Below are 27303 nucleotides of genomic sequence, written 5' to 3' on the forward strand. Positions count from 1 at the left end.
CTAACCATTTGCATTGTCAGCAATTTGATAGACTTCTGTACGTGTGCCTGCTATCTTTTTGGTAAGTATGTACGCAATTCACTGTCACCGCGACCAGTAGCTTGGCCAGCTTCATCAGCTAGGTTCTCTATGTAGACTCTCGTGTCCCTTCTTACAGACTTTTTTACTTCCTTATTGGTATCTTTTCACTGCTCTTAGAAAACATCACAATAATAGTTATCACATAGAAGACCAAACAAATATTTATCAACAGGCACTTTTATGTCTGCTCTTTTCTGTGTAAGTTGTCAAGTAGCATTGCTAAACCATGCTTCCTTTTTGCGCTTTTTATATCTAACTATATCGTCATAACGTCTTTAATGCACTGCGTCACTAACCCCACACACTCCGTCAATGCTCTGTGCATTGTAATCTTCGAGATTCAAGTCAGCAAACCTATTTTCTAGTGCAAGATCATATTTCCTCTGCAATGCCTTGTCATGAAACTTCTTGACATCAAACCTATTAATATTATTGCAGGTTTTCGTCACAAGCTTCAGCTTTAGCTGGGATTTAGCTATCACAAATTAGCAAAGCCTGTCTGCACTGATGTAAGTTCTAACATCTTCCAGACATCGTCTCCTTTGTTAACTAATAAGTATTTGTCCTATTTTGTTCTTCGTCCTGCCATCAAGAGAACTACGAGTATACTTATAAACGGTCTCGTGCGGAAACCAAGTACTTCCAACAATTAACTCATAGGTAGCACAAAAGTTAATGAGACGCACAGCATTTTTTGCTTAGGTCACTAAGCCCATTTGGACCAATTGTCGTGGGTGCGTATTGTGCATAATTTTAAATTTTCGCATTTATGTCCCTTCATATCACCAGAATATCGTGTTGGCGGACTTTATTAACAACGTCATTCAACAGCTTCGTTGGCAGGGACATACTATGCAGTAATGTTCATCTTTGCTACAGTATTAAGTTTTTCTATCTTAAACAGATATCTTGCCAAAGATACAAAGACATAGTATTACAGAGACTATTTGGAAACAAATTAGTGTTTATACAAACTTGTAAAACCAGTTTCTCGTCAATATAATTTTTCACTTCTGTAACACGACTGTGGTGTTTAAATCGAAAACAAACACATGTCAATTATAAATAAATTTTTTTTCGCTTGGTTTGACTATGGCTCGGACATTAATAGGTCAAATTTAAAATAAATGGTGTTCTCTGTGGATTTGCTTTATTTAAAAACGTTTAGCCTGATAGTAAAAGGCCAGTAAGTTTGACTTTTTCTCTTTTTCAGTGACCCGTATGTCAAAGTGGAACTTGTAGATCTTCAAAGTTCAACGTCAGTTGATGTTGTCCAGACCAAAGTCAAAAGAAGAGTGAGTATAGCTAAATGATTTTGACGCGCCAAATACTCGCTTCTCTAGGGGGAGGGGATGTAGATAGAGGCAAGACTAGAATTTTTGGCTTATTTAGCGTTAAAATTCGACTTCATGCTTCCTATGGTTCATTCAAACTATAAGATAAAACCTTTCTCACTAACATAACTGATCTATATAATGTTGCCGGGCAAATTATGTCGGTAATGTAGGCTGTACAAAGTTGACTATCTCTACTTAGTATTATTCGTCATTTAAGTTTATTTTGTACTATAGAGATGTCACAAAGTATATCTTTTGGATAAGCAGTTAATAGATTTTGAAAATAGATTGATTAACTCTCCCTAGGAAGTCTTCAGGCTTGATCAGAACTCGATTCTCCATCTTCATTCCGCTTTTTTAGTATTTGGATAGTTTGCTTACGTTAATTGTGATTATTTTAGACGATAAATATGGTAATTGTATGGATTTTTACTTTAGCTAGAATAAAAGGACTTGTTTAAGCGTGAAGGATTAAGCTTAATTTAACCACTTAGCATAGAAAATTACTTGCATAGTGTGAAAGCCACTTTATTCCTCTTTATTAGCATAATACCAATTCAATTAATCAACGCAAATCTGATATCCACAAGACTTTACTTGCATATTAATTATTATATTTCGCAATATGATACAATTTCCATGTTTGCCACACTTTAGCAATGCACCTAGCATATCGTAATCCTAGAGTATTACATGCTAAGAATCGCCAAATTCACATTAGCCATTTTATGCTAAAATTATATAGATTTTTTGTACGCTTGTAGGCTTTGTTTGTGTCATTTTTTACTTGTAGTTTATATATATATATATATATATATATATATATATATATATATATATATATATATATATATATATATATATATATAATATATAAATATATATATATATATATATATATATATATAGTGATATATAAGTGATATAAGTGATAGTGATATATATATATATATATATATATATATATATATATATATATATATATATATATATATATATATATATATATATATATATATAGACACGCTTTCTTTGGTATTCCGGGGTTTTCTGGATTTTAGAATAACGATTAAATAAAAGATTATAGTATAACGATTAAATAAAATAAATAACGATTAAATAAAATAGAATAACGATTTAAGTTTTAATGTTACTCCTTACTTTCAGTTGGAAAAATTAGTTTTTTAAAATTTAATTTCTGAACTTTAATTTCTGAACTGAGCTGGAAAATCCGGCCTTCATGGAAAATTCTCTTACCCATGAAAAATTTCTCCATGAAAAGATCCTCCAACATAACCCTCCAGCCCGACCCCCCCCCAACACACCAGAAAAATCTCCCCCAAAAACCTATACTTCCCAATAACCAATATTATATTTAAAATATGGACAAATTTCATAACTTGCAGCTCTTCCCCCTGGAATTGTGGAGGGTTAAGTCGTCGTCAAAGACATAGTTTTTGGATTTTTCGACTAATCTGAACAAAATGGCTATCTCAAAATTTGGATCCGGTGACTTTTGGAAAAAAAAGCGTTGGAGGGGCCTTGTTACCCTCCTATTTCTTTGGTCACTTCAAAAGGGCGAACTTTTAATTTCCTTTCGAATGAGCCCTCTTGCAACATGCTAGGCTCCCTGGGTCGATATCATCCCTGCAAAAAAAAAAAAAAAAAAAAAAAAAAAAAAAAAAAAAAAAAAAAAAAAAAAAAAAAAAAAAAAAACGCATCCGTGATCTTTTTTTCTGGAAAAAAAGATGCAAAATTCCACATTTTTCTTATCAGAGCTTGAAATCTCTACTGTAGGGTTCTCTGATACACTGAATCTGATGGTGTGATTTTCATTAATATTTGTGACTTTTAGGGGGTGATTCCCCCTTTCTTCGAAAATTAGGCAAATTTTCTCAGGCTCGTAACTTTTGATGAGTATGACTAAACTTAAGAAAACTTATATATTTAAAATCAGCATAAAAATCTGATTCTTTTGATGTATATTGTTTGTATATTATGCCAGAAGGAAAATCACGGATGTGGGTTTATTTGTTTGCTTTTCTAAAGGGCGACCATGTGGACCCAATGGTCCTAAAAATCGGAGCGAGCCGATTGAAATGTAAATTAAAAGTTCAAATGGCCTTTTAAAGTGACCAAAAAGATTGGAGGGCAGTTTTTCCCTCCCACGCCCTTTATCCATAAAAATTGTTCGATCAAATTTCGAGATTGCCATTTCGTTCATTGTAGTTGAAGGGTCCAATAGCTATGCCTTTGGGGATGACATGCGCTCCCTCCAGCCCACGAGGAAAAGGGTTGAAGTAATGATATTTACCCACTGTTACCGTAGAGTATTTTTTTACTGGAAAGTATACATTTTCAGGGGGGATTTTCTGCTGGGGGGGAAGGTTCGTGGGATGAACTATCCAGGATAAATTTTACACTGAGGGAACTTGCCAGAATTCCTATACGAAGTTCTTTTTGTTTGTCTTACTTTCTCTTTGCCGACTCAACTTTGCATGTGGAGATGTTCTTGGGGAATTGTCCGACAGAAATTTTTAGAAGAGTTAAAATTACCTGGAGGATTTTTCCGTGGAAGGGGGGTGATTTTCCGCGGGAAAATTTCTCCATGGAGGTGTTTTCCACGGGGCAACTTTCAATTTGGGAGAAGGGATTTTAAGTGAAAAATTTCCCCAGACTGAGCCATTTTCCCCAGAAAATGGCTCAGTTTCCAGATGGGTTGAAAGTCCAGTTTGAAAGTCCGAGTAGTCTGGTGTCTATAGAACGCTTTCACTTCTTCCATACTTTACTTTTTTCTGTCTTGTATTTTCACCAGAAACTTGAATAGATCAACTTAATAATTTTCAATTCGGATTACTCCAGATTAATTATGATTTGTATTTTTCCGGGTTAATTATAATTCGAATTATTCCAGATAATTGTAATTTTGGGATTTAATTTATAATTTTAGATTTCGAAGATGACTTTTCGAATTAAAGCTCAGTTCTTCTTCTTCTTGATACCATGTATTTTTTTCAGACATTAAATCCTCGATGGGATGAAACGTTTTTATTACGGGTAAAACCAGATGAACACAAGTTAGTTATTACTGTTTTTGACGAAAATCGACTTACCCGAGACGATTTCCTCGGTATGGTTGAGCTGAATCTTGATAACTTACCTTATGAGGGAGCAGAAGAATGTTGTAAATATTATCTACTTAAAGCTCGAAGGTAAGTACCTTAATCGAACTTGAAGGGTAATTGGTATGGATAAACAGGACTAAATTTTTATTGGCTAATTTCTGAGCAGCACCGTGTGAATAAGGGTATGTGTTTTTGTGTTATTGGGGGAGTTACACGCATATAACTTGGATGGTAAGTGGGGTTCCTAGAAAAGACTACGTCATTAGTGCCCGACAATTTGTTAGCAAAATCCTCGTGAGTGAGTGTGTGTGTGTGGAGGGGGGGGGGAAGAAGACACGATTCATGTTATCGCAGAAAATATTATCTACTTAAACGATAAAAAGTGAGTGTATTTATTTTGCTTGGATGGTAAATTATAGGCTTAAACAAGACTTCAATCTTACTTCGTGACAGTTCCTACAAGGATCAAGCACCTACAAGGGAGTGTAAGGGGGATAAGGAGGTATGGGGGGTTAGGGAAGCGATTCTTTTCCCTTTGAGAATTATCTTTGTGTTCTCCTTTGAATGTTTTGAGAAACTCTATGGAAATGGGCAAAAATAAGCTTGGCAAGTACTTTGGGTGAAGGAGGTAGGGGGGTAGATTTTCAGCAGCGTACAGTACTTTTGGGAACCCTCTACCCTCATCACAAAAGTGCCCTGATCTGCTTAAGTTTGGTAGACTGGTACCTACAGCCAGCTCAAAATGTTTACGTCATTAACTGGTCCAGTCACTAATAGGATTAGAGTTTCATATCTTACAGATTTTCCCTCTATCAAGGAAAGTGACTTGTGAGCAAGAATCGTAAGGCTCGTTTGTATCCAGGCTGTAAGGAGTTATGAGCTTCTGTTCAGTGCCAGCTATTGTTTTGTGATTTATTGTCATCACAGACACTAGCCTGTAATCAAAAATCTTAGAACACGTTCATCTTCAAGGACAATAGGCTATCTGGTTGTACTAATTAGTCTACTTTTATTCATTTCTAATACATTTGAGGGTAGAGGAATTTGCATTCATGCAATTGGTTGCGCAAGTTATAAAATGGTGACGTAACTTAATGACATACTTTTTAGTAAAGAGTATCTGTGGCAACGTTATTGATAGACATAGAACCAGATTTTTCTTACCATCAAACAGATCGCAAAAAAACAATTGGTGTCATGTTTTTAGGCAAAGTAACATATTCTTAACTCATAATTGCCACATTCCACGAAATAATATTCCAGGCTGAAAAAGTCGTACTTTATGGAAAATTTATATAAGTAATCTAATTAGTTTATTTTAATTACAGATGCCAAATGTCCGAAAAAGATTTGCAAATCAAATTTATTTTAATTTGTAAATTTTCCCCTCTCCCCGTGGATTACTCTTCCCCTCCCCAACAGAAAAAATTCATTACATGTAAATAAAAATAATATTTTTTTTATTTGGAAGGTATTGTTGAATACCGAATTTGAGAGTTTACTGAAAAGGAAATTTTATTTTCTGTTAATTGAATATCCAGAAAATGTGTAAACCTGTAGATAACTGTAAATAATTTGTGTTGAGGAGACTCTAGTTTTGTCACAGCAAATATTGTTAGGAGTTTTCTTTGGGTGCTTCTAAAAAAAACTTTTTTTGTGTGCTGATTAATGATCTGCGTTGCAAAGGTACTGATCTCCTGATTCGATGTCTTCAGCCGGAGTGCAATGCTTGGTTGGGGGCAAATCAACCGACGCTTCCCGTGTTTTTCCCCAGATTTCTTCAGGTACCCATTCAGAGGTGGGTCGACTCTGACTGAGCTTACAGGGTCATACCATTAATCCCCATTCCAAGCCAAATAATCAGGACTCCAACCCCCTAACCTCAGAATTTCAATTCCAGTGCGCTAACCACTTTGCTATTACGGTTCTTTTTGGGGGAGGGATTTATAAATAAAACGTTTCGAAGAGTATAATAAACAACTTCTTACAGTCTCTTAACAATTGGATGAGCAGTGTAAAATGCATAAAAGACTGTCATTTGTTCGCTTCTCTATAGATAGATATGTACATGCAGCCGAATATTTTGCTCAATTTTTAAAAAGGAGAACGTCGAGGAGTTTGTCAGACTTCACAAGTCAATACATTAGGACTGATATTAATTAATTCCATTTATTTTAGTCACATATACTTTTCTTGAGTTCCCGAATTCATTGAAAAATCAGGAACCATGGATAGATAATTGGTTTATGCCAGAAGCATATATATCTCCTCGAATTTTTTTTTTCCTTTCTTTTTTTTCGTCTAGTTCTCGGTGTTTCTGAAAAAAAAATGTACAAAACCGTGTGGTTTAGAATTAATTGATAAAAAGTTCCTTTCTAAAATGTGAATATCATTTTTAAAGGCAAGCCCGTGTCCCTCCCCTTGAGAAAAAACAACGGTTTGAAAAAATAATGTTCAAAGCATGAGGGGGAAAAAAAGCATGGAAACATTTTCTAACAATGCATACAATCATAATTAGAAGTTCGCCTTTTTTTTTGCCAAAAACTGTACTTATTAATACTATTAAAATGTTATCATGTAATGCCCTAATTTACTAGTACATAGAATATATTTTCACTCGCCGTTTCGCTTTGGCAATGCAAAGAAAAAGCCTCGCTAGTCATACCTGTAGGACTACATCGATGTCAATTAGATTAAATGAACTGACAGTCCTTCCATTGCAGTACGAGGTCGCGCGTTAAAGGACATTTGGAAATTTGTCATGGCTATGTTTCAAGAGACGAAAGCCCACAAGAAGCTGTTGCTGCCCCGTCCGTTCCTTTGCAAGAACCCGACGACTGGGAAGTTCTGAATACGAGAGATGTTGGAAGGGAAGAATTGCCAGCGGAAGTGAGTTTCTTAGTTGTTAGTTGTGAGTTTCTAGTTTCTTAGGCTCTACTGAGTTGCTTAGTTGAACATAAAAACAGTGTGATTAGCCTAGTCTGATAAAGTTTCAAACATGAACACAAAATGAGGCAAACTATAAGGTCTCGGAATGAATGCTATATTTGACAGCTCCTCGGGAATGGGAATAAGTTACATACAAATATAGGTTTCTTACAAATTTAACGGTTAAATTTGCTAAGAGCCGCTTCTATCTGTAGTTGATAACCCCCTTTCCCCTGACTGGTTATCTTTCCCCTTTCCCCTGTAGGGCAGGATAAACCATTTTGTTTTCTAATAATTAAAAGCTTAAATTATCACTCCCATCCAGAACCTTGAAAAATGATTACCGTTAAACTTTGAACCTTGAAAAATGATTACCGTTTTGGGTACTTTCCGAGGATCCGAGTGTGTCCTATAGCCCGATTTATTATAGAGCGTCTTCTAGGGTTGGACTTGTACCTTGTCATTGTGGATCAAATTTATATTGGCTTCTCTTCTACGTGTAAAATATTTCTTTCTTTACACATATCAAATTAACATCCTCGAGATTGTGGTTGAATACCTGACCACTACACTACTGAGCTGTAATTTTTATAAGCTAACCAATCATTACCCCTACTCTTAGCAACCTACAGAAATGCAAAGAGTACAAAATTGTGTAATACAATGGAAATATGGTATTTTTTGGTAAAAAGTTCGCTCAAATGTCATATTGGACCTGATCCTCCCCCCCCCCCCTCTACCATAATTTAACTTGTCAACCATTGAAAGCATCCTCCCCCTCTCTCTCCTAATGGATTTTAGGGGTGTCCAAATCCCTTTCCTGTATCTTGATTGATTCGTATGATTCCAACAAAATGATCACTGGTTAGCCACTTGTACCTGCTTTTTTATCTTTCTGATTCGTAAATATCTGTTTTCCTTGTTTATACGCTACTACTATACGCCAATTTATACGCTACTCTTTTATGAGTGAAATATTACTTCTTTTTTTGAAAGTGAGAAATCCCTTACCCTCTAAATGGAGTTTCAAAACTTAACCGCTCAATAAGCCCTACGTAATGTAATGGGTAAATGGGAATTTATTTTAATTATTTGTTATAGATACAGATAGTTGCCGCCAATGAAGAAGAAGAAAGAACTCCTTTGCCTTCTGGTTGGGAAGAACGGTTTGACAATAATGGCAGAACGTATTACGTTGCCGCCAATGAAGAGGAAGAAAGAACTCCTTTGCCTTCTGGTTGGGAAGAACGGTTAGACAATAATGGCAGAACGTATTACGTAGATCACAATACACGGACTACGCAATGGGATAGACCAACGTAAGTTTGTTTATAGATTTTTGCCAATTTGATCGTCAGCAACAGCATCGTGGTTATTATTAAATAGTTAAAGGAGAACATATTGCGTCATTGTTGTCACATCTCAAGGTCATGTATGGTATTTTGGCGCTTCTTAGATATTTGGCTAAAAATATTTGTCAGGCTTTACCATAAAGAAAGTCAGCAGAACCATATAAACTTGGAGAATTGGACATATATTGCTCTGCTAATTCTTCTTTTGAGAACAGCTGGGCAAACTGTTTTATGGAAATTATCCTAGAGGCATGAAAATGCCAGATACTGCCTTCTGGTGTGACAGCAACGACATTGATGATGGATAATGAATCTTCATAATAATAATATGTTGTTATTAACAATTGTTTTTATATTGTAAAAAAAATACTAAATTATTAATATTTTATATCACAAATTTTAAAGTTTTTTATATTATAAATAAAGAAAATATTATGGATAATATTGTGTTATAAAGTCATCCAAGTTATGATCCTAAGAAAATTTGCCCAATTTTGGAAAAGAGGGAAACACCCAAAACAAGAAGTGATCTTGATGAAAATCCCTCCATCGGAATCAATATACCAGAGAACCCTATAGAGATCTCAAGCTCCTATTACAAAAATGTGGAATTTTTCATTTTTTGCCATAAGTAAGTTCACGGATGTGTGTTAATTTGTTACTTTTTGTCGGGGATGTCATGTCGAACCAGTGAATGTAGAAGTTTGGGAGAGGGCTCAGTTGATCGGAAATCAGAAGTTCTAGTGCCCTTTTTGTGTGACCAAAAACATTGGAAAGCAACTAGCCCCTCTCCCACGCTCATTTTCCCCCATAAGTCCCCTGATCAAAATTTTGAGATAGCAATTTTGTTCAGAAGAGTAAAAAAATCTAATACCTATGTCTTTGAGGTTGACTGAAACCTCCACAGTCCCTGGGGGAAGCGCTATAAATAATGAACTTTGGCCATGTTCACATATAGTAATACAAACGTCTTCACGGGGGCTTTTATGGTGGTGGAGGTTTCGTGGGAGGATCTTTCTATGGGGGAAATGAATTTTTCATTGAAGGGGAGCCCGATCTACCAAGCATTTTTTTTTTACAATCAGAAATTATATTAAAAAATAAGTTTTCAAACTAAAAGTAAGGAGCAACGTTAAACTTAAAACGAACAGAAATTATTACATATATGTGGGGGTTTTCCCCTCGTCAATAACTCGCTCTTTGCGCTAATGTTTTTTTGTACTTTCAATAGAGCTATTTATTCTATTTAAACGGCCTTTGTGATTCATAAGTCATTCTTTTAGAATTTGGACACAATTCGAACTTTCAAACAGTTCGTGGTAACGAACTGCAGTAAGGAGTGACCCTGCTTAATAGTAACTGAAACTCTAAAAAATGAAATTTTGATACCAATAGTTACATCAAAAGAATTGCATTTTAATGCTGATTTTAAATATACAAGTTTCATCAAGATTAGTTTTACCCATCATTTTAGAAAATAAGGGGAAACACCCCTTAAAAGTCATACGGTCTTAGCGGAAATCACACCATCAGATTCAGTGTATCAGAGAACCTTATTGTACAAGTTTCAAGTCCCTATCTACAAAAATGTGGAATTTCGCATTTTTTGCCAGAAGGTAAATCACGGATGCGTGTTTATTTGTTTTTTTTTTGGTTTTTTTTTTTTTCCCAGGGGTGATCGTATCGACTCAGTGGTTCTAGAACGCTGCGAAAGGGCTCATTCTAACGGAAATTAAAAGTTATAGTGCCCTTTTTAAGTGACCAAAAAAATGGAGGGCACCTAGGCCCCCTCCAACGCTCATTTTTCCCCAAAGTCGTCGGATCAAAATTCTGAGATTGCCATTGTGTTCACCATAGTCGAAAAACCTAATAACTATGTCTTTGGGGACGACTTATTCCTCCGCAGTCCCCGTGGAAGGGGCTGCAAGTTACAAACTTTGACCTGTATTTACATATAGTAATGGTTACTGGGAAGTGTACAGACGTTTTCAAAGGGATTTTTTGGTTTGGGTGGGAGAGTTGAGTGTGGTACGTGGGACGATTTTTCTATGGAGGAACTTCTCATCGGGGAAGAGACTGTCAATGGAGGGGGCGCAGGATTTTCTAACATTATTTAAAAAAGCGATGAAAAAATAAATATGAAAAGTTTTTTCTACTGAAAGTGAGATGCAGCATTAAAACTTAAAACGAACAGAAATTATTACGCATATGAGGGGTTTACCTTCTCGTAATACCTCGCTCTTTACGCTAAAGTATGTTTAGTAATTCCAACTATTCATTCTACGGCCTTTATGATTCAGGGATCATTCTTAAGGAATTGGGACAAAATTTAAGCTTTAATGTAAAGAGAGAGGTATCGACGAGGGGCGAGCCCCCTCATATACGCAATAAAAACATACGAATATATAAGTTCGCTACGTAATTTAATTCGTAAGTTACGTATATTTTTTACTTATGAAAACGTTCGTAACAAATTATAAGTTGTAGTTGCCTTTTTAAGTAATCAAAAAATTGGAGGGCAACTAGGCCTCCTCCCTCGCTCTTTTTCTCAAAATCTTCCGATTAAACTATGGAAAAGCCATTTAGCCCAAAAAAATTAATATGCAAATTTCGTTTCAATTATTTATGTTCGGAGAGACAAGATCAAAACATGTATTAATTCAAAAACGTCCAGAAATTAAACAAAAAAAAAAACAAGTTTTTTTTAATGAAAGTAAGGAGCGACATTAAAACTTAAAACGAACAGAAATTACTCCGCATATGAAAGGGGCTTTTCTTCCTCAACGCCCTGCTCTTTACGCTAAATTTTACTGTTTTAAAATGCAGAATTAAGAGAAAGAGTCAAACTTTAGTGTAAAGAACGGGGCGTTGAGGAGGAAAAACCCCTTTCATATACGGAGTGATTTCTGTTCGTTTTAAGTTTTAATATCGCTCCTTACTTTCATTTTAAAAAACTTTTTTTTTGTTTAATATCTTAGAGTGAGGTATTGACGAGGGGGCAACTCCCAGATGTACGTAATAATTTCTTTTGGTTTTAAGTTTTAGTGTTGCTCCTACTTTCAGTTTAAAAAAATTATTATTTTTTTTTTTTTTTTATTTCAGTAAAGCGCTAGTTTTTATATCCTACAAACATAGAGAACTATGATCAGTCGTTTTATTTGCACTAGTTTTAAGATGCCTTAACCAGTCTTAATTAGTTTGCACTAGATAAGGTTACAAAGCAACAGACTTTGGTCATAACTTGGCTCTTTACTTAACTTAGCAAATTTTGTTTTTAATATAAATTTCTATAGGAAAAATTATTGCCTTTCTTCCGCCATGTAATTGTTAAATAATATTAGCTACCAATTTTCTCTTGACCCATAGAAACGAATTTATTAGGTGACAATAAATTCTCAGAAACGTGAAAATTCTAAAAAAAGGGGCAATATCAGAAAAAATTCAGCATTGTCAACCAGGGTAGTATCCAGGATTTGCTTTTGGGGATGTTTTACACAAGGAGTTTTTCGGGGGGAAGGGGATACACATAAAAACTCAAACGCATAAAATTTTTGTTTATATTCATTTTTGTTACGATCCTACGAATCAAACAAATATTTTGAGGAAGGAGGGGTCGAACCCCCACCCCCTGGTTACGGTCTTGTTGCCAACTAAGCTTGGCTGTCCCAAAGATATTTGTAGTAAACCAAAAATAAATAAATATTCGCAGTCATGTATTATTTAGTTGTGTTCACTGCATAGTTACTAGTTTCTCCAACAACAATTCGGTTTGTTCGAGCAAGAAATTAGTAAAGGAAAAAAAAAAAACTTTTTAAAATTTACTTCAACCTAAACTTCAAATGTCCTGTTATTAGACATTTAAATCTGTATGTTTAAAAAATTTTGATTTTGAGTGGAATATCATAGACTAAGAATTTGAACGAATTTCTGTTTGTTACTCTTTAGAGAGTTGATTTCCTTGTTGAATCTTGAATGACCATGAACAAAAAAAAAAATGTTGTAGGATCAAAATAGTTGGATGGCCAAAAATATTTTTATTATCTGTACCAGAATTTGTATCTTTGAAATATGGTAGTGACGTGCAAAAAAAGGCACTAGATTGGTTGTGAATTGTGCCAGATATGCGCCCTGAAATGACCAATAGGTTGCAGTTCTCACACATTTACAGAGCCTTAAACCTTTGGTCAGTCCGATCAAGTGTGGCAACAAGACAATAAAAGGGTTATTCTTGTATCTTCTTAGTCTTTGTATACATGGATTATTCTTTATGGTTGATTGTGTATTGCTGTATTGTGTATGTGACTGTATGGATGAGTAGGGTTAAGGCCTCATTCAAGTACTGATCTATATTAATTACTAATGTAGGAAAACAGTCTTTCTTTTCTCCTTCTGTCGTTTTTTTTGCTGTTGCATTGGTGATTTCTTTTTTCATCATAACCAGATTGGAAAAGTTTGTTCTTGATTTAATGAAATTCCGAGTATGTAAAGCTTTACTTTATAGCTGCTCCAGTTTTACAACTAGTTCATCTTCTCACTTAATTCTCAAACTCACCCTCTTTACCACTACTTTATATTCTCACTTACTTCATAAACTCATCCACGTTCAACTACTTCTTATTCTGCTACAACTTCATCTTCTAACTTTCTTAGAAACTTACTTACTTTATAGATCAACTCACTTATCTTCTACTTCATCTCCTTATTTGCTCATTTCTCATTTTATATTTGCTCATTTGCTCATTCTTTTTATATCTTCTTATTTGCTAATTTTACAAGCACTTCATTTTTTTACTTTACAGCTACTAATTTATCGAAAAAACTCAAAACTAAATTTGCTGTCGAAATAAATTTTGACAAATGAATCCATCCTCATTTAGTTGAACGCTCGAGGAAAAAAAACTTCTTTAGATTCTGTTCCCTCTACAATTTGTTTTTCTTTTTTTTGATAAAAATTGTTTTTCATAGTTTTTCCAATGGACCTGACACACCAAGTGCCGATAGTCGGCAACAACCTCGATTTCAAGTTGACGAATCATCAGGCGATAGATCCAGATCAAATAGTCAGGTGAGAACTTTTATTTGAGAAGAATCAATGTCTATATTTACTTCTGTAGATATGAGAGAGATATAGGTTGTAATAATTCCCCAGGAAGAGCTTATTTTGCAAATTGTCATAATATATACATAATAGTATACTTTGCATTGTGAAGTTTCAGCCTCCATCTCTTCTACTCTTCTAAAACTCGCTTTTTGCTCCTGTGTTTATCATGTAATTTGTACCTTCCAGAATAAATAGTAAGGTGAGGAGGTTTATTTTTGACATCAGTATGTTTATGCCCACTTGGATACAAGAAAGGAATACAGGCTATGGGAATCCCTGCGGTGAATCTAGAATTTTGAAAATTTTCAATTAATACTTTACTTTTTAATAAGAGGTGTTAAAACCACCGGCTAAAACTAGTTGTGTTCTCCTATCCTTATCTGTATAATTCATTGATTCACAAAGATTTTAGATTCATATTAAGTTGTCAGGGGAGAACGTTGATGTTCGAAATTAGTAAGTTTAAGCATACCCATTCACAGAAAAGGGATATGGGTAGTGGCAACTCTCTGAGAGGAGCTTGCGTTGTAAATGTTGAAAATTTACATCTACTGTTGTATTTTATACCAGCAGTTTCAAATCATTTCCTAGAAATCTTGCTGTTTACTCCTATGATCATCCATATGATTCCTACATTTAGATTAGTACTAATCTGGTAAATCTGGGGGAGGGGCTTTTGAATTAAACGCCCTAGCTTGAAAAAATTTCGTGTGAAAGAATCTAACCGAGAACCTTCCAAAATTTCAGATTTATAAGTCTGAGCGGAGAATCTTGATATTCTTATATGTAAAGATTTAAACTATGGGTTTGCTGTTGATTTGTTGATTAAAAAAAAATTCTAAAAAGAATAAATAAAAACTTGGAATTTAACTTCTCACCGTGGTGGGAATTTGCTTCATTTGTGTTGTCGAATATTTGCGAATATTTGAAAGATTTTCCTTCTCTGTTGGCATGATTGCAAAAATTTTGCTTTAAAAGAAACAGCTTTAAGAAACTCCGCTTTAAGAAACAGCGCTGTTGTTCATAAGCTTTAATTAAAATGTTTTATTAAGCCCTTTTAAATACGGTAAAAAGACATAATGTCTAGTTATGTTAAAAATGTTTAAAAGCTAGGATGTTCTTTTTAGGTTATCTTACAGCATATTTGGCTTAAAGTACCATATAATAAGTGACTTTCCGTTGGGTTGATTTAGACTGGCCTTGCATATGCCTTTCTACCACTGGGCTGAAATTGGTAGTTTTGATTGAAGTATCATTTGCAATGAGTAGGATAAAAATTTATTTTGCACATTGAGGGTCTTTCACCATATATTAACGAACTTTTTCCTCAGGAAAAGTCTCACAATCATTTGGTGAATAGCTAGTGTCAATGAAATATATAGTATGGTTGTTAAATCTGAAAATTTGGCAATAACCAGCATAAAATATGATGCTTCAATGTTGGTCTATGCTTCAAGATTTTATAGTTGTTGTTGTTTTTTTGGGGGGGGGATTTTGCATTGGGTGGAGAATGGTCTTTTACTGTTTTCTTCGTTTCCGATTTTCGGGAGTTTTTTTGGGGGGGAGGGTTGCTGTTCCACAGTTAATCGCTCTAAATATTTAGAATTTTCTGATTCTCCTACGAATATACTAATGGGTCTTTATGCAAATGCTTGTAATTGAAGAGGCTTATTTTACTTCATAATAGGCAGTTGAAAAACAAATTATATGGAATAAAATGTAGCAATAACTAAAAATATGGCCATAATAAATCCCTTGAAAAAGTAAGAATCCTATTGTTTTTGCTCAGAATTCTGTGTATATGATCTAAATCTGAGAGTCTTTTTTTTGCGATTGTTTTATGCTCAGATATTACATATAAACCTGCACAATGTATTTTTGTGTTTGCGTTTTAGATCCCAAGTAATGAACTTGTAGGAAAATGACGTTGTCCTCGGGTTGCAAAGCAAGTCCTTGCAAACAAAATTTTGATAACTGGAACTTAAATCTTTATAACTTTGAAAAAAAAATATGTCTTTAGATCAAAGAACATCATACATTTTCTTTACTAGAGTAGTATGCCAAAATGAAGCCGTTTTCAAGTTGAAGTAGAAGTGTGGATTATTGTGCTTTCGATAAGGGCATGTCAAGGTTGTTGTTTTTTTTGGGGGGGGGGGTATTTTCTTTCAGGGGGAGAGTAAAAACTTTAAAACGCATAAAAAGTTTGTTTATATTCGTCTTGTTACGTTTTTAAGAGTCCGATCAACGATTTTTTTGGTGGGGGAGAAACCCCCTCAACTGGATACCGCCTTGGCTTTTGGTAGTTTCCCCAAATTTTTCTAAAGAAAGTTGGGATCTGTTGCATCACTCAAAAATTATTTTTTGCAAATACACGAACATTACCACGAAATACAAATCGTCAGGTTTTCTTAATGCTAATTTTCAGGGAAATTTTGGAGGACCCAATTCTCTTATGAGAAAAATTATTGAAGCAGTGATTCAACTACAAAATTTGATTATTTCAATTAAAAGTCTCCAAAAAGAGTGATTTGCTGAATAAGCTTCGTACCCTTATGTTTAGTCTGTTAAATAATTATTGTATTTTTACGATTATATACGTATAGTAGGTATGGTCTATAATTTACTCAATATAATAACCTGTTTGGTTATTAGAATATTTTTAGATTCTGTATTTATTTTGCATCTTAATGTTCTGTTTAACCATATAATACGCCAATAAAATCAAATGAATTACGATTCTGAAAGTTTGTATTTAATATACAGGTTTATTTAGAATTACTTAACTAAATTTAGGATATTTTTAAAATTCATAATTTATGACGATTATAGAGACTTTAATTTGACCTAATTAGTTGAATGTTTGGTTATTTGGTAGATTGAATTATTCTAGCGGCTGTAGAAAATTATAAAAGTAAGAAAAAGCAATTTATTGCTTTCTATAACTCCAGGTTTTGTGTAATGATCTGAAAATTTGTAGTTAATAAATTATTTTATTTAGTGATAATTTGACTAAGTTCAGGATATTTTTTTTTAATTTGCAGTGATTGACGATAATAGAGATTTTACGTTTTATTGGGTGGAAAATGGGTATACAAGCAGATACCCATTATATGCTACTAAACTAGTATTATCAATGTATTCTGATTATAATTCATACTGATTTCTTTTTTTACATGCATACAACAGTTCGTAGAACAGGAGACAAATATCGACACAGGAGTCACTGTTTGCCTTTCAATCCCCATTGATATTCCAGATTCTACACCTCACGACCCCACATCCTTTCCTTCCACATCTGAGCATATACCCTCTCCAAGTAACGAGTGTAGTCAGATCTCCATCCTTTCCGATGACTTATGTATAAAAAACGCACCCCTTTACGTAGAAGGACCCTGTTCTCTCCCTTTGTATTCTAAAGGTATAAATCCACCTAAGAGTAGTAATTCTTTGGAAGACGGTAGTACCTCCTTATTAGTTTTAGAAGAAGAAGAACGACCCTTTGGTAGTATGTCTTTCTCTAAATCACTTAATGGTAGTTTGTTACCCACACAAGATGTTAATGTTAGTCTTGGTGATACGGTTGGAAACTCTATCTTGCAAACCTCTTTTCAACCAAACGACCATAACACGTCAGGCCAAAGATCTTTTAATTATGCTCCTTTAGAATCGTCAGAGGAGGAGTCTCGAACGCAATTTCTGATTACTGACCTGCGTCAATTCATAACTCGATATCCTACTATTGAAACTGTACTCGATACCGAGAATTCTGATCTTTCAGATAATGAAAGTGTTGCATTGCTTATCGATAATGAGGAAGAGGCCGTGACAGATGGTGATAGTGAAGTAAGATGTCTAAAAATATATCTGGATTAAGTTGAAACAGTAGATCTTTAGTTTCGGGTACGCACATGGGGATATATTTCTGGGGTGGGGTCATGTCACGACTTCGTGACAAAAAAAAGAATATTATGGAAAATTTAAGAGAATTAAAATTCTTGGTGATCCTCGAGAAATAATTTCCACACCCCTGCGTACCTGAAAGCTACACTTGGAATTTTTGGAATTAGGAATTTTATAGTAAGAGTAAAGGATTTGCTTTGTTAGTTTAATGACCCTGATTATATAATAAGTGAACAACGAAAACAAATGCTAATATAATTTGTTGCAACCCTGTATTTTTAGTGCCCTATTAATATAAATTCAATGTGATCATCTAATTTATTTCTCTGATGCCATTTCGATTAAGTCTCTAAAATGAAACAATTAAGTATTGTATGCTATTCTATACAGTCTTATGAGTCTGATTGCATCTTTTGGTGAAAGTATACATTCCCCTCTCCCCTGAATCTTCACTCTCCTCTTTCTTAAGAAATAATAAAAAACAATGTAATTCTAATTGTTGTTTGTATCTAGGCTAAAAGTCCTGAACCGCTTCTTACCTAAAATTTAGCATTTATGAATCCGATTTACGATTTTCACCTCTTAAGAAGGTTTTCGACGTAAATAACGAGATGATTGGACAAGACTCAATTGTAATGTTAAAACGTAAATAGCCAACTTCTGTTCCTCTTGCGTCTGAATACATTTTGAAGACACCTCTTTATGTACAACTTAACTTTGAACTTGTATTTACGAGAAACTGTCTTCTAGCATTACCAACTTGTTTTAGCTTGCAGATGTTTGATGGTAATAGAACTTCATGAGATGGAATTCACTTGAACTCTGGGTCTTGTTGTTTACTTATATTTCTTCAGGTTTTATTTTTTCTGATTTTAGTTTGCTTTAGACTTTGATAAGGTGAATTTGAAGACTTGAAAGCACTGAACAAGCTCGACAAGATGGGGAAAAGCATACAAAACTAGCAATCAAAGCATTTCTAAGGATGATAAAAATTGGTAAAACTGGTGATACATCACAAGAGTGATAGTCCTCCTTATGGCAGGGGTCTATTCGGCATGAACATTTTTACATAGAAACATTTTCTGTCTTTACTTGTAATTTACTGCGCTGTTTTTTTTTTTTTTTTGGTTTTTTTTTCGTTGTTCAGAGTTGTTTAATGCCTCTTCTAACCTTATAAATTTTTTTGAACTATGAGTGGTTGATGAACACATATGCATCGTTGTGCTACCAAGCTATTTTTATTTTCTGTTCCATAGTTTTTATTTCAGATCTTGAAAATTACTTTTATTTGACACGAAGACAAGTTTAAGGGGCTATAAAAAAGTACTCCTTCTAGGGCCACCGTAAGTGCTGTTTCTTGGCAGAAATTCTGGGTATATTTAATCTTCGGGCAGCTTAATTTTATACCTTTTCTCACAAGCAGTTGGAATAATATCCGCTTCCTCAATGTAACGTGAAAATCTTCACAGTGCTCCATGCCGTAGTTATGGCGAAGCATTAGAAAAAATGAGAGAGAATCAAGTAACCCTGTCCACTTGTGGCACCTACAAAAAATCTACTAAAAATTACGAAAATATTTGGGGGAGCAAAGAAAGATGCTTACACCAAACCTCAATCGTCTGCTATATAAATGTGCAGTGGGTTTTATGTTTTTCAATAAGTTCCGCTTCTTATAATAGCTCGCCGAAAAGATGCGGATCTCCCTGAAAGGATCAAAGATCATTAGTTTCCTCTGATTCTTGTGTTTTTTTTCCACTGGATAATATTGATTTTACATTAAACAAGTTCTTTAGTTAATGTGTATCTGTTATTAAATTCAGTTAAGTCCCATACAAAATTAATTTTATATTTATTTGTCCAAGCTTCGTTAAAATCCTAAATTAAAAAGTAAAAAAACTTGTACATATACTAGAAAAGCAAATGCCAAAATTAATTTATTACATTTGAGTGCTGAGAAGCTGGATTTTCCTCTGATTTTTAGAAAGGCTTATCTGCGAAAATTAGGTTTATGAATTGCTTGGTTCGTCTCAGCTTTTAATTGCTTTGGACAAGTTTTTATAATAGATAGAAATTCTTTGTACTCGTTTCTGGAAGCACCTCGCTTTCCAAAAATATAAAGATGAGAGTCGCACCTGTAATTTCATATCAGGTATCAATTAGGGCTCTGAAACCTGGGTGCTCTGAAAAATTGAGAAGGATATTATAGATTTTTCCCAAAAAATGTCAAAAGACAGTTTTGAGTATTCGTTTGAACGTTTGAATGAAAAAAGGGTTTGACCCTCATATTTGGGTCTACAATTTAAAAAAGGCACACAGTAGTGATGGGTGATATGTTGCCCTAAATAATGCTTTTTGACACCCCGAAAAGTAAGAGACTCTGGAATTAGGTAGGCAGAGATTATCAGCATAGATTTAAAGGAAATGGGATCTGTTGATGGTTGAAGTTCTACTTAGAGTAGTGTAAAGATGAAGTGTGCAAGGCTGTTTTGGTCTGGAATGGCTTAGTTCTTGGATTGGTTGTTATTAGTAATGGTATCTCGCCTTGTAACGTAGTGACGACCTGTATAAAATATTTTAAATTTTTCACTGGTCAGTAGCTCTTTTCTTCTTCTTTTCGGGGGGGGGGGGGGAGGGGGGAAACAAATTCTGACATTTTGTGGCATATTCCTCAATTCCTTTCTCCTAATCATTTTGTGTTAATTCATAATCATCCCTATTTTTAAGTCTACAGATTTACTGTTGGATGGATTCTTTTTGTGTGTTTTTTTTTTATGAATTCAACAATAATAATTATGCCCCGACTGAAAAAATAATATAGGCTACCTTGAGCTATAATTGAGTTGTTTTTTTTTGTTTTTTTTTAGACCAACAGTCCTGTGGGAAGAAGGCCTGTACAGTCATTGCCTGGCTCACCGCAGTCACCAAACCGTGGGAGTTTTACTCCTCAACAACTGTCAGAGGAAGGATTGCCACCAGGTTGGACTCTTCAAGTTGCAAGTAGTGGCCGCATTTTTTTCATTAACCATACTACTAAAACAACAACTTGGATTGACCCTCGGACGGGTAGTGCAAGTCCCTTACCGAATTCCCCTATACAAAATAGAATCATTAAAGATGATCTTGGACCTTTGCCACCTGGGTGGGAAGAAAGGGTTCACACTGATGGCAGAACCTTCTTTATTGATCATAGTAAGTGTTGCCTTTCTTGTTCTTCTTCAGTTTTAATATGACCCTAGATACATCAAGTTTGAATAGATTACTAATAGGCTTTAGCTTATTAGATGGGGATTGGAAATGATTTCAGACTGGTTTCTGTTGTCCTAATTGTTAATAGCAATTGGTGATAGATAGCCCGCGGAAACAGTTGTCACCTAATTGAAGTTTTTTGTTAATAATTCATGGAAGAATATTAAACCGGTAGTCGATTGGTTAAGTGACAATTAGTTGCTTTTCTCTTAAGACAAGCCGAATGTCCACCTTTTTGTTCTCCTACAGAGGACTGTGAGTCAGGTTGGCATTTCTGCTACGCGGGCCTCATTGGTCTACAGGCGAAAGTTTGTTTAGTTCTTCTCGTTTGTTTGGGACCTTTGAATCCAAATGCAGATTTAAAGCGGCATTTTCTTCAAAAATAGCATAAAGTAAAAGCATAGATGTAATGAAAACTTTAAAAAACAAAAGCGTTGGCAGTTATCTCTTACTTCAGAAATTTTCATGTTTTTAATTTCCCTTCAACTTGTTGAGTTTTGAGATCAAAATTTAATAACTTTTGCAGCAACATTTGTAACTGTTAGAGACTTTTGCTTGCAATTTTGGTGATTCTGGTCATCCGACGATCGATAGTAAATATTATTATAAAAAACGCTTTTATTGATGGCTGAAAATCCTGGGGTGCCAGAAAAGGTGAAAGACATGTTTGTGTTGTAAAAGAAAAAATTTTAGTAACAATTCTCTGTTAAGGAAGAATAGTTAAATGTAAAATTTCGAATATTGGATACAATTGTTACCAAGAGTTTTCAGCAAAATGCAAGTTATACTCTATCCTTTAGAGGGTTTAGGATGATGGTAATGTTGGCTTTAGAAGTTTTAGAGGGCTCTTTACTTGTGGTAATTTCTGTTAGTTTTAAGAATGACTTGATTGTCCATTTTGATTTCTGTTTGTTTTAGTATTCATCTGTTAATTCGTTGTGGTTTCTGTTATCTTCATGATTGATGGATTATTTTCTTTAATTCCTATTCGGTTCGATTTTTTGAAATTTTTGAGAAATCACCTGATATGTCAAGAGGCAAGAATTAGATTTTTTTTTTGTCGGTGAGCAGAACAAAAAATTGAGCTACAGTCATACCACCAGGTTGACGTTAACATTTATTTTGTAATAAGGAGGAGTGGAAAGTATGCAGTATGCATATTATTATGCAGTGTGCAGTAGCATGCTATGTTAATCAAAGAAAATACAGTTATAGACTACTATGAGATACATGCCTGCTATTATTTCCAGGATTAAAAATACACCGGAATTTAAAACATTCTTTTTGCACTCCAACAATTTTCAACTCGCCACAGGGCAAGATTTGTCTTTCTTCTTTTTAATTCTTAAGTTAATTAATTCTTAATGTAATTCTTTAATTCTTTTTATTTGTGTTACTCTCTCTTCGCCAACTTAATTATACGCGTTGAAAATTTTCAATGGAGTTGGGATTGTCTGTGGAATTTTTTTCGTTTGCAGGGGAGGTTGGAAAAATTCTCCATGAGAGAACCTCTGTGGGAAAATATCGTTGTGGGGATTTTTCTGCGGGAGAAACTTTCCATTGGGGGGTAATTTCCAGTAAATATTATGTTGGTAATTTCCAGTAATAATGTTGTTGCTGTAATTTAATAACGTAAAAAAATTACTAATCAAATAGAGTTGACATTTAATTTACTTTAAGGCAACAACAATTTAAAATAGAGGAACTTGAAGAAAAAATCTGGAAAGTTGTTGAAGAGACTATCTTTTATTAACGATTAGTAAAATGATAGGCTGACTACAAAAATGTCATTAAAATTTAGAATAATTCATGGCAGTCCTTGCCCAGAAGGATGGGTGAATAAATGACAATTAAGTTTATGGAATTTTTTTTTACAATTATGGCTTCCATTTACTGAATAGTGACGAAGACCACATCGCCTTTCCATAACAAACACAACTTAGAAACAATAGGGGAATTTTCTCAAGACAGTGGAGTTCAATTCAGTGAATGTTTTGGCCCATGTCGAAGGGCCGTCCTCAGCACAACACCAAATATACATATATATATATATATATATATATATATATATATATATATATATATATATATATATATATATATATATATATATATATATATATATATATATATATATATATATATATATATATATATATATATATATATATATACATATGTGTATATATATATATATATATATATATATATATATAAATATATATAAATATATATATATATAAATATATATATAAATATATATATAAATATATATATAAATATATATATATATATATATATACATATATATATATATATATATATATATATATATATATATATATATATATATTATATATATATATTTATATATATATATAAATATACATATATATATATATATATATATATATATATATATATATATATATATATATATATATATATATATATATATCTATATATATATATATATATATATATATAGAATACGGTAAAGAATACGGCATTAGACTTTACAGTCCCTACCGGCGGTGCTGGGTTCAGCCAGGAAGTGTAATGGGGGGCTGGGGGCCAACCATCCTGTGCTTTCGCACACCCTTCTTGTTTACCTTCCCCAGATTTCTCCAGGTACCCATTTAGAGCTGGGTCCACCGTGGCTAAGCTTACAGAGTCGTGCCACTGACCCCGTCCCAAACTAAACAATTTGGTACACTGGGATTCGAACCCTCGCCCTCTCAGGCAAAGGATCCTGATATGTATTAATTTATATATGTATATATATATATATATATATATATATATATATATATATATATATATATATATATATATATATATATATATATATATATATATATATATATATATTTAATGTTGTGCTGAAGACGGCCCTTAAACCTAGGGCCGAAATTTTCACTGAATTGAAGTCCACTGTCTTGAGACAATTTCCCTATTGTTTCTAAGCTTTGTTTGTTTCTTTACTGTATTCTGACGACGAAATTCCATTTACCATGTTCTGATAATGTAGTTCAGATAACGTTGTCATCATTGCACAACAGCATCTGTTATGTTGACTTTTTTAAATCAACTACCCAATGATGAAAAAGAATATTTTTAAAAGGAATTAAAGGATTTTTACGGAATTTTCTCTTACGTCATTCTGAAGGTAAAGTATTTAAGCCTGAAACCTTAGCTATGGCAAACTGTAAGCGGCAGAAATCCTCAGGTATTGGTCTTAAAGCTACGTTAGTATGCATATATCTGCATAAGGTGCCTATCTCTGAACGATCGCCAGGTACGCCATCGATTCGGTGAGTCATTTTTATGTCACTTGTTGTTAATCAAGTGACATATAGCAATCGCAAATTCTGTCGGTCGGTCGGTTTGTCGGTCTGTCCCGGTTTTGCTAGTTTAGGCACTTTCAGATAAGCTAGGACGACGAAATTTGGCAGATATATCAGGGACCAGACCATATTAAATTAAAAATAGTCGTTTCCCCGATTCAACCATCTGGGGGGGGGGGAGTGGGGGGACGGTTAGTCCGGAAAAAATAGAAAAAATGAGGTATTTTTAACTTACAAATGGGTGATCAGATCTTAATGAAATTTGATATTTAGAAGGATATCGTGTCTCACAGCTCTTATTTTAAATCCCGACCGGATCTGGTGACACTGGGGGAGTTGGAGGGGGAATCTAAAATCTTGGAAAACGCTTACAGTGGAGGGATCGGGACAAAACATGGCGGAAAAACTAAACACAAGTCCTAGATACGTGATTGACATTACCGGAACGGATCCGCTCTCTTTGGGGGAGTTGGGGAGAGAGTTAATTCTGAAAAATTAGAAACAATGAGTTATTTTCAACCTACAAAGGAGTGATCGGATCCTAATGAAATTAATATTAATGAAATAAATGATATTAATGAAATAAATTAATGAAAACTCAGATCTCTTATTTTAAATCCCGACCAGATCCAGCGTCATTGGGGGGAGTTTGGGGGGGGGGATCTTGGATAAGGCTTTGTGTGGAAAGATCAGGATGAAACCTGGTGGAAAGAATAAGCACAAATCCAAGATACGTGACTGACGTAACCGGACCTACTAACATAACCTAACTACATAACCTACAGATCGACTCTCTTTGGGGGGGTTGGGGGGGGGGGGCAATTCGGAAAAATTAGAAAAAATGAGGTATTTGTAACTTACGAAAGGGTAATCAGATCTTAATGAAATATGACATTTAGAAGGGTCTTGTGCTTCAGAGCTCTCATTTGAAATTCCGACCAGATCTGGCGACATTGGGGAGAGTTTGAGGGGAAACTGGAAATCTTGGAAAACGTGAAAATTGAGGTATCTCTATCTTACGAATGGGGGATCGGATCCTAATAAAACTTGATATATACAAAGATCTCATGTCTCGAATGCTCCATTTTCAATTCGAATTTGATCCGGGGGCTGGAGGGGGGAACTTGATGAGAAGAATAAGCACAAGTTCTAGATACGTAATTGACATAATTGGAAGGGATACGCTCTCTTTGAGGGAGTTGGGGTGTTGGGGGGGTGGTGTTAATTTGAAAAATTGAGGTATTTTTAACTTAAAAATGGGTGACGAGATCATAATGAAATTTGATATCTAGAAGGAACTTATGTCACAGAGCTTTCATTTTAAATCCCGACCAGATCTGGTGATATTTGGGAGAGTTGGAAGGGGAAACCCGAAATCTTGGAAAACGCTTAGAGTGGAGGGATCGGGATGAAACTTGGATGGGTAGAATAAGGAAATGTCGTAAATACATGATTGACGTAACCGGACTGTATCCGCTCTCTTTGGGAGAGTTAGGGGGGTCCCGTGCTTTGTTGAGTTTGGTGCTTCTGGATGTGCTAGGACGATGAAAATTGGTCGGCGTGTCAGGGACCTGCACAAATTGACCTGATACAGTTGTTTTCCCCGATTCGATCATCTGGGGGGCCGGAAGGAGAGGAAAAATTAGAAAAAATGAGGTATTTTTAAATTACGAGTGGTTGATCGGATCTTAATGAATTTTTATATTTAGAAGGACCCTATGTCTCAGAGCTCTTATTTTAAATCCTGACCGGCACTAATCCTCTGATTTTCCTTTTAAATCAATCTATTGATTCTTAGAATTTTGCTAGAGCTCATGCCATATGAGCTCTTAGCTCTTGTTAAAGCTTGAATTTTTAAACTGAAAATGTTTTTTTTTTTTTTTCGAAACAAAAAATAAAAGTGTACTGTATTTGTTTATATAATTTGACCAGCTACTACTTCTGGCATATAGCTCATGCTAAAAGTTAGGTCTTTCGTGCCCAGGTTAATGCTATATGGGAGCGAAAATCCTGACAGCAGTTTGCTATTTTCGGAACCCCATTTTAAAAGAAGAAGGGACATTTCTCCGACATCAAAGGAGAAGAATAGTGATTACTATTCCTACTGTCTGGTTGAGTCAAGTGAAGGGCCAAGAAACGGAGATCAGCACTGCTGGTACGGATTGTAAAGTCTAATGCCGTATCCCTGTCTGGTTGAGTCATATTGGTTAATGTTCAATGTTGTCAGGTCATCAGGTGGTTTAAGAGCCCCCTGTATTAGCACAAAACAACACTAACTGTAGTTAAAGGTTGATTAAGTTGTCACTGTTTAAGTTACTGGTTTTAGCACTCTCATTTTTCTTTTTAGATACCAAAATAACACAGTGGGAGGATCCACGATTTTCAGATCAGCGAATTGCAGGGCCAGTAAGTTCCTACCTTTTTCAGATCTTACCTGTCTGGTTTTTGCCTTATAGTTCTTACCTTACTTACCTTACAAGTAAAATTTTTATCTTATTATTAGGTCTGATGCAAGATTTTGAGTAATATATCTCTTTCATCATCATTATTGAATATGATCATGGAAAAACAATCCAATTTATATGAACTTTAGCTTATAAGAATTTGGTTTAAAGAAAATATTTTAATAGTTTTGCCTTAGGAAGCTATTTCTCAGTTTTTTTGTTTTTTTTTTGAAACATCGAAATCAAATCAAAATTCAGTTCATTAATTTTAAGGTAAGAGTTTAAGGTTATATTGTAAACTGTATAAAGATTTCATTTTAAATAATTTTTTAGTAAAATAAGTTGTTCTTATTATGGAGTAATTATTATCTTTTGATTTACAAGAACCGTTTTCAAGAGACTGTAAAGTCACAGGGGCTCAAGACCGCATCGTCGATATTAT

General features: G+C 34.3%; 1 protein-coding gene across 2 annotated transcripts in view; it reads left to right on the forward strand.

The window, feature by feature from the left end:
- LOC136035508 (E3 ubiquitin-protein ligase NEDD4-like) overlaps positions 1-27303 on the forward strand; it is a 102810-nt gene that overhangs the window by 24057 nt on the left and 51450 nt on the right. For both annotated transcript variants that reach the window (XM_065717344.1, XM_065717345.1), the window contains exons 3-9: positions 1295-1376; positions 4437-4630; positions 7267-7432; positions 8573-8790; positions 13789-13888; positions 20689-21013; positions 26765-26823. In XM_065717344.1, the coding sequence (XP_065573416.1) occupies positions 1295-1376; positions 4437-4630; positions 7267-7432; positions 8573-8790; positions 13789-13888; positions 20689-21013; positions 26765-26823 (1144 nt within the window). The remainder of the gene's footprint in view (positions 1-1294; positions 1377-4436; positions 4631-7266; positions 7433-8572; positions 8791-13788; positions 13889-20688; positions 21014-26764; positions 26824-27303) is intronic.

The sequence above is a fragment of the Artemia franciscana genome, chromosome 14 (assembly GCF_032884065.1).
Source record: "Artemia franciscana chromosome 14, ASM3288406v1, whole genome shotgun sequence".
NCBI classification, from domain to species: Eukaryota; Metazoa; Arthropoda; class Branchiopoda; order Anostraca; family Artemiidae; genus Artemia; species Artemia franciscana.